General features: G+C 60.3%; 1 protein-coding gene across 1 annotated transcript in view; it reads right to left on the bottom strand.

Annotated features, from left to right (window-relative positions):
• SLC6A3 (solute carrier family 6 member 3) overlaps nucleotides 1-7,521 on the bottom strand; it is a 35,394-nt gene that overhangs the window by 21,593 nt on the left and 6,280 nt on the right. Inside the window, exons 4-5 of the mRNA XM_040262234.1 lie at nucleotides 4,297-4,435; nucleotides 3,577-3,711 (exon numbers count right to left, since the gene is read on the bottom strand). Coding sequence (XP_040118168.1) covers nucleotides 3,577-3,711; nucleotides 4,297-4,435 — 274 coding nt within the window. The remainder of the gene's footprint in view (nucleotides 1-3,576; nucleotides 3,712-4,296; nucleotides 4,436-7,521) is intronic.

Consider the following 7,521-nt stretch of genomic DNA (forward strand, 5'->3'; position numbering starts at 1 on the left):
GGGTGAGCGGCCCCCGAGGTCCCCGAGGGGAGACAGAGCAGGGTGAGCGGCCCCCGAGGGGAGACAGAGCGGGCTGAGCAGCCCCGTGGGGAGAGGTCCCTGTGGGGCCACGGCCAGCCTGTGGAGAGGCAGGGTCATGGATTGGGCCCTCAGTGCCACAGGCTCTGAGGGACAGAGTCACCCTTAAACTTGGCATCACTGTTGGTGAGCAAATGTCACCTCAGGGACTAACCCTGAGAGGGCCTGAGGAGAAGGGGGCTGTGTCCTGGTGCGGGGCCTGGGGTTACTTATTGGGCCCACGCTCCGGGAAGAGCGGGGATTCATGACGGAGCTGTGAGACACTGGCGCCTCCTCCGCACCCGCCTCCCACCCTTCCTGCAGCAGCGCACGGGAGGCGCACGGGAGCCCGCTACGGCCCGCGCAGAAAGGCCCGCGGAGCTGGAGGCGGCTCAGGCGACATCCCGGGCGCCTGACACGTGACGAACGAGGCCGTGTGGTCGATACTGGACCAAGGCGCTATTTCAGACGTAGGACACGACCTGCTCGGGTCAGGGAGGTGCAGAGACCACCCTACGACCCGGTGATGCTGACGTGGGCGCCCTGGGCCCTGCTCAGCCTAGGGCGGTGACACCCGCCCTAGGGGGAGCGGCCAGGCCCGCTGCGTGGAAGGTGGGGACGGGAGGGCCCTGGGGCTGTTCCCAAAGTCCCTCAGCCTGAGATGAGGCCTGTGGGCTGCGTTACCCAGCTGTGACTCCAGAGCCCCTGGCTGGGGGCACAAGGTGGCTGACCTGAGCACGACCCAGTGAGGGGGCTGGACACGGAGCCCTTACATCAGGGCCAGTGGGGCTCAGTCCTTCGGGCAGCACCTCCAGAGCCTCTGGGTCAGCCCAGCACCGAGGACAGCACGACCAGGCTTTCCTGAGGCCTGGCGTGGCTGGGGGCGCAGGCTTCTGCAGGCAGGGGCGGGGGGGGGGGGGGGGGGGGCGCTCCTGCCCCCTTGCAGTCCCAGGTCCTCTCAGTGGCCAGTGGTCACCCCAGAGCCCTTGCACATGTGGCCCACCCACCCAGAGGCACCTCCCGGCCATCTGTCCAGGCCTCTGCTCACCACTGCCCCAGGCCCCAGCCCGGGTCCTGCCCACAGCCCTCCCTGGGACCCACTGGGCAGCTTCTTGGGGCTGACCCAAAGCGGCCCTTCCTTTACTTCCTGGCCTCATTCCCCCTGCTGGGATGGAGGCCACCCCCCCATCCCAGGACAGCACAGTGTCTGTCCCAGCCCAGACCTCACTTGCCCAGCAGGGAGGCTCAAGAGCTGCAGATGAATAGTCAAGAGCCTGGACACCACCGAGGGCAGGGATGCTGACCCCAAAGGGGGTCCCCTCGTCCCCGTGAAGACCTACAAAGGGCCCCCAGGAGATGGAGGTCCGTCTCTACGTCAGAGCAGCCCAGGGTCTGTGGTGCCAGGGACATGAGGAGGGACAGAGCTGATGGTCCTTCTGCCCTGACTGCTTGCTGGGCAGGCCCCCAGTGGAACCTCCAATCCCACTGGTCTGGGCCAGAAAGGACGCTGAAGGGCCAGAAAGGACTCCCTGCTGTGGCCTCCCCTGGACTGAGCTGCCACCTCTGAGGCCTCAGGGGACAGACAGCCTAGGAAGGTGCTGGGGGCCTGCACCCCAATCTGAGCCAGCCCCTAACCACATCCCAGGGGAGTTAAAGGGACCTACCCTCACACTTGCCAGCCCCCAGGAAGATGCCAGGGCCACTCCGCCTCTGAGGGAGGCTACCCTGAGCCCAGGGAGAGGTGTCCAGGCTGCACCTGGGCCTGGAGCAGCCCAGGGGACAGCCCAGGATGGCCACCAAGCTGGTGAGTCCCAGCTCCTGCCTTGTCCCAGAGGTGATGGTGCGAAGGTCAGCCAGGGCCCTATAGGGGGACAGGAGCGGCTCTGCCCTCTGAGCTGGGGGTGCAGGGCCCGGCCTCTGGACCCAAGGGCTCCCAGGGACCCAGCGGTTGTACCCACTCTGTCCTGACTTTGTCCCTTCCTGCTCAAGCTGACGGGACGTTAGAGGAGGGGACACAGGGCAGTCCCAGCCCTCACTGCCTGCCACCGCCATCTGTCATCCAGCGCCCACTGTCTGCCTGTCTGCCGCCTGAACTCTGCTGCCTATCTGTCTCATCCGTCTGCCTAGCAACCTCACCTGCGCCAACCTCTGGTCTCCACTCCCTTCTGCTTCACAGACACACCTGTTCACACGGCTGATAGCTGTTCTGCACGGCGTCCCCCCGACACCTGACTCTTCTCTGATTTCCGGGTCATGCCCCACCTGGCCTTTGATGCCACGGCCACCTCCTCCCACCAGCACACCTCGCCCACCGCAGGCTTTCCTGAGGACGACACTCCACTGACCCACCGGCGCCCTGGGCCCAGCCGTGCAGTGGGGCCCCGGGATCCCCACTGACCTCACACTCCCCTAGCCATCCGTGTCCATCTCCCTTGGCTTCGTGGAGACACGTGTGTGGCTCTCACAGCCTCACGGGTCCTCCGTGAGCTGCCTGGCGGGCTCTACGGCTGCCCTCCCCTGTGAGCTTGTGGGCCCGTGGCCATGGCGCCTTCCTCTCTCTGCTGCTCAGTGTCAGGCCTCCGCTCTGCAACTCCCCCTCCCCCGGGGCTCCTGGGGCTCACGGTCTTGCCGACTTCCCCTTCTTCTGCTCTGCTCCCATTGCCCACCCCTCTCCCCACCGTGGAACCTCCTCCTTCCCCATGAGCACTGCCCCTGACTCACAAGCTGGCAGCGTCGGGGGCCCCCACACCCCGGCCGAGACTGCTCCACCCAGTGACCCAGCCTCCCCGGGCGGCTGTTGGGGCCCCAGATCTAGACAGCTGCTCCAGTGTGGTCCACCTGGATTTCCAATGGCCCCCTGCTCCCGCCAGTGACCACCCCCACCCCTGCCCTGCCGCCTTTTCCTTTCTCTCTCCCTCCCTGCCCACCCCTCCTCCATTGCCCTGCCAAGTCCTGGTATTTAAACCCAGATGATGTCGTCCTTTGCTGAGGAAACCTGCAGCCGGACAGTGGACTTAGTTTGTCCACGAGATGGTCACATCACCACCTTGTGTGGGCACCGGGGTGTCTGACCACAAAGTCTGGCGCCCAGAGGTGGGCCTGGTTCATGCAAGCCAGCATCTCAGCCCAGCTCTGAGGATACGCTGTGGCCAGAGCTCGAGCTTCGGTCCAACTAGGCGCCAACACCCTTAGGCACAGACTGGCGCCCCCACCCCCAGGTGCTTGGCTGAGGACCCAGGAGGGCTCCTCCAGGGAGTGGACAGCCCAGGTGAGGAGGTCAAGGGGCAGCTGCTCTGGCTTCTCCCTGCAGAGGCTGGGGTGACCCCTTCTCCTAATCCTCTTACCCTGGTCCCTTCAGCCCCATGCTGTGCCCACATGGTCCCTTCTCACCTGGACAGTGAACTCTGCTGGGCAGGGCAGGTCACCCCACATGAAGCGTTTCCTGCCCAAGATGCAGAGGGAACAATGGCCCGACCTGCCAGCCCCGGAGGATGGGCCGTAAGCAGAGGGCGCACTCACCGAGGCCTCGCAGAGCCGATGGAAGTCCACGCTCAGGTACGCTCTGATGCCGTCCATGGCCCCTGGGAGAGTGATGCCTCGCAGGAGCAGCGCAAAGAGGACCACGTACGGCATGGTAGCCGTGATCCACACAACCTGGGGAGAGCACATGTTGTTCAACCGCACCAGCCACTGTGGGCAGGGCTGGGCTCAGGGCCACCCCGATGGCTTGTGTGCAGACAGCGGGCCTTGGATTGGTAAGCCCAGTGTCCCCAACAGTCCCAGGATGTCAGCTCGGCAAATGCCTCCTGGAGCGGGCCCGCCCAGTACCCTCTTTCCTGTCTGTCTCTCCCAGGGATTGAAACCAGGCAGTCTGGCAGGGAAGGGGCCTTCTGTCTGCATCTGGGCCACAGCTATAGGCACCAGTGGCGGGATTTCCGGTGCATGAAATTCAAGTGATTTGCATCTCACTGATTGTGCAAATGTGTACCTGGGTCATGTGTGAAAGATGGACCCTGGGTCACGGGCGAGGCAGAGGGTAGCGCCACTGGCAGGCTTCCGGGGGCTGGAACATGACTGTGAGTGATGGCTGCGTTTGGGCCATCGTTGCTTTGGGCAGACAGACAGTGACCGAAATATCTTCATCGGCACAAATCTGTTGTTGTGATTCCCCTTGTGCTGAAACCATTCCTCCACCACAGCCCCCTGCCCACTCCCCAGCTGGCGAGCCCTGCCCCTCACCTTCCCAGAAGTCTTCACCCCCTTCCACAGGCTGAAGTAGAGCAGGACGATGACCAGCACCAGGCAGGAGGTGAGCTGCCAGCGGGGAGGGCCCAGGTCATCGATGCCCTGGCTCTCATGGAGGTGCAGCACACCGCGCCTGCAGAGGAAGGGAGTGCGGTCCCAGGAGCTGCCTCTCCACCCAGGAGCCGGCCAGCCCAGAGAACTGCTCTCCCCTGCTAGGCGCAGCAGCAAGGACCTGGCCTCACAGCCTGGGGACCCCTGCCCCCCCACTCCAGCAAGGCCAGGCCCCCAGCCCTAGTGGAGACACAGGCCTACCCTCTCTGTGAAGAGAAACGGGGGAATCCACAGCTACAGTTTAGAGTTCAACACGCCTTTCACAGTGGCGGAGCGAACAAGGCGAGCGTAAGGATGTAGGAGCAGACGTGACCTAGTTGACACATCCACTCATCAACGGCACGCACGCTAAGTCGCTTCAGTCATGCCCGACTCTGTGTGACCCCATGGACAGCAGCCCACTAGGCTCCTCTGTCCAAGGGATTCTCTAGGCAAGAGTCCTGGAGTGGGTTGCCATTTCCTTCTCCAACCCGTCAACAGCAGGATACACAGTCCTTTTACGTGCATGTGGCACACACAGGGAAAAACCATATACTGGGCAATGAGACAAACCTCAGGATATTTAGAAATAATGAAGCCTTAAAATGTACTAGTTCAGCAAGTCAGAATTAAGTTAGATGTCAATAACAGAAATATATCTAGAAAATCTCCCAATATTTCAAAATCAAAGAACAAACTTCCAAGCATCTCCTTTGAGTCAAAGAAGAGATCACAAGGCAGACAAGGGGATCCTTTAAACTAGTGAAAATGAAAACATAATGTATCAAACATGAGGGAGGCAGCTAAAGTGGTCTCTTAGAGGCTAGTTTGCAGCTTTAAATATATAGCTTTCTAACCAGTCAACCCTAAAGGAAATCAGTCCTGAATATTCACGGGAAGGACTGATGCTGAAGCTGAGACTCAAATATTTTGGCCACCTGATGTGAAGAGCTGACTCGCTGGAAAAGACCCTGATGCTGGGAAAGACTGAAGGCAGAAGGAGAAGGGGACGACAGAGGATGAGACGGTTGGATGGCATCACCGACTCACCTGACCTGAGTTTGAGCCAGCTCTGGGAGCTGGTGATGGACAGGGAGGCCTGGCGTGCTGCAGTCCATGGGGTTGCAAAGAGCTGGACACGACTGAGTGACTGAACAGCGACAAGTGTATATCGGAAAGCAGGCGAAGGTGGTTTTACATTTAAGTGTTTATGGAGCTGGAGTTACATGGGGTTATCTTGGGGTTTCTGAAGTCAGCTTGCACTTTGTAGGACTCACAGCTTTACAACTTCGTGACTGTATTAATAGCTATCCTGGCCTCTATGGTGGCCCAGCAGGCTTTATACAGTGAGTTTAAATTCCAGAAAACCTTTCCGGAGCTGACAGTCACTGGAGCTTGTCTCAGGGAAACCCAGTCTTCACTGCCAGTGGAATCGCCTGGGGGTGTTCTTGGCGCAGTTTAATAACTGACTGTGTCGTTAACGATCTTTGACGCGCTGTAAACCTTCAAAGGCTGCACCTTTGTCCCGGGTCACCTCCAGCTACGGTTGGACATCTGCTCCTGCTGACAGCCCTTCCCAGGAAGGGGCGGGCAGCTGTCCTTCTCAACCCTTCTCTTCCAGACGGGAGTTCCAAGCAGACTGCCCTAGTCAGCTCTTTTTTTAAAAAAATCCATTTATCACATATATTCTTTCCTTTTAGCATTCTTAATAATAAGTCACTGACTAGTCAGTTTTTTCCCCTCTATTTTTCTTATCTGAAAATCACTTACATAAATCAACTTTTTCCAGACCTCCCAAACAAAATGTGAAAGTGAAGAAAGTATTAGTCACTCAGTCGCGTCCGACTCTTTGCAACACCATGGACTATAGCCCGCTGGGCTCCTCTGTCCACGGAGTTCTCCAGCAAGAATACTAGAGTGGGTGGCCATGCCCTTCTAAGTGTCCCCAGATGGCCTCACCTGGCACACTCCACACCTCTGACAGCTTCCCGAACGTTCTGAATGGCACCAAAATCCATCTTAGAACTGTAGAAAACAACCCGGCTTGGAAGCTTTGCTGCGGTTTTGTTGGTGACATGACAAACCCTCTGGTGAGAACTGTCTCTAGACATCCGTGAGTGGTGGGGTTGGGGGGGCATCCCCAGGCACTTGCCCGTAGCTACGTCTGCTCTCCCCCTTCTGGTGCAGGGTCCCCTCCGTCTCTCCTGGTCCCTTCTCTCCCATCGCAGGCTAACACTGGGGTCAAGGCTGGGCCAGGTCCGGGCTCAGCGGGACGGCGGGGGGGCAGACGTGGAGCCCAGGCCTTGCCCTGTGGATGAGAAGCTCCTAAGTTTGGGACCTGCGGCAATGAGCTGGCGGGGTGGGGCAAGCTCCTCAGAGGGCGGAGCGACTGACGAAAGCTCTGCGTCCTTTCCTGGATGAATCTACTGCCTCTTGCTTGCTTGCCGCTCTGAGTCCTGATCACACTCAGGTGACAGGGTACTGGGTCTGTGTTTCCCACAGGGATGCCTGCCTCGGCGTCTCTCAGGTGGATCTGATGCAGCCGACCCCAAGTGGACCCCCGTTTCCAGCCCTGCTCTGAAACCCACTGGCCGCTGCTGAGAGCTCCCGAGACCAGGCCCTCACCTCCCTCCTCCAAGCAGGCAGGCGTTCCATGGCCCTTTGACCTCCGCATCAGGGACACCCCTCCCCTCCTTCCAGATGCCTCCACCCACTAATCCCAAACCACCAGAAGCAGTCTCTGTTGAAAAACTTAAACAGGTCCCACCACACACCACCTGCGTGCTAGCCACGCTGTTCCTGGCAACTCCTGAGGAAGGCCCTGGTCCCCTCTGGCAGCCCCCCAGTGCCCCCCACCCAAAGCCTTGGCACTGTGTTCCTGCCCATTGCTGTGGCCTTCTGCAGCAGCTGGTCCTAGAGATAACTTCCCCACGTGGGGCCCCCAGAGCTGAGGACAAGACCCCGACTATCTGGACACACAACCTCAGAGCCTAGATGTCCGCAGGTTCTGTGGACTCGCTTGTCCCCTGGGCGGGGTCGTTCTGACACCCACACGACAGATGCTGCCAGCTCCCGAGGGCTTGGTCCCGCCCTGCACACCTGGGGTCCCGCCCTGCACACCTGGGGTCC

The sequence above is a fragment of the Oryx dammah genome, unplaced genomic scaffold (assembly GCF_014754425.2).
Source record: "Oryx dammah isolate SB20612 unplaced genomic scaffold, SCBI_Odam_1.1 HiC_scaffold_20, whole genome shotgun sequence".
Lineage (NCBI taxonomy): Eukaryota > Metazoa > Chordata > Mammalia > Artiodactyla > Bovidae > Oryx > Oryx dammah.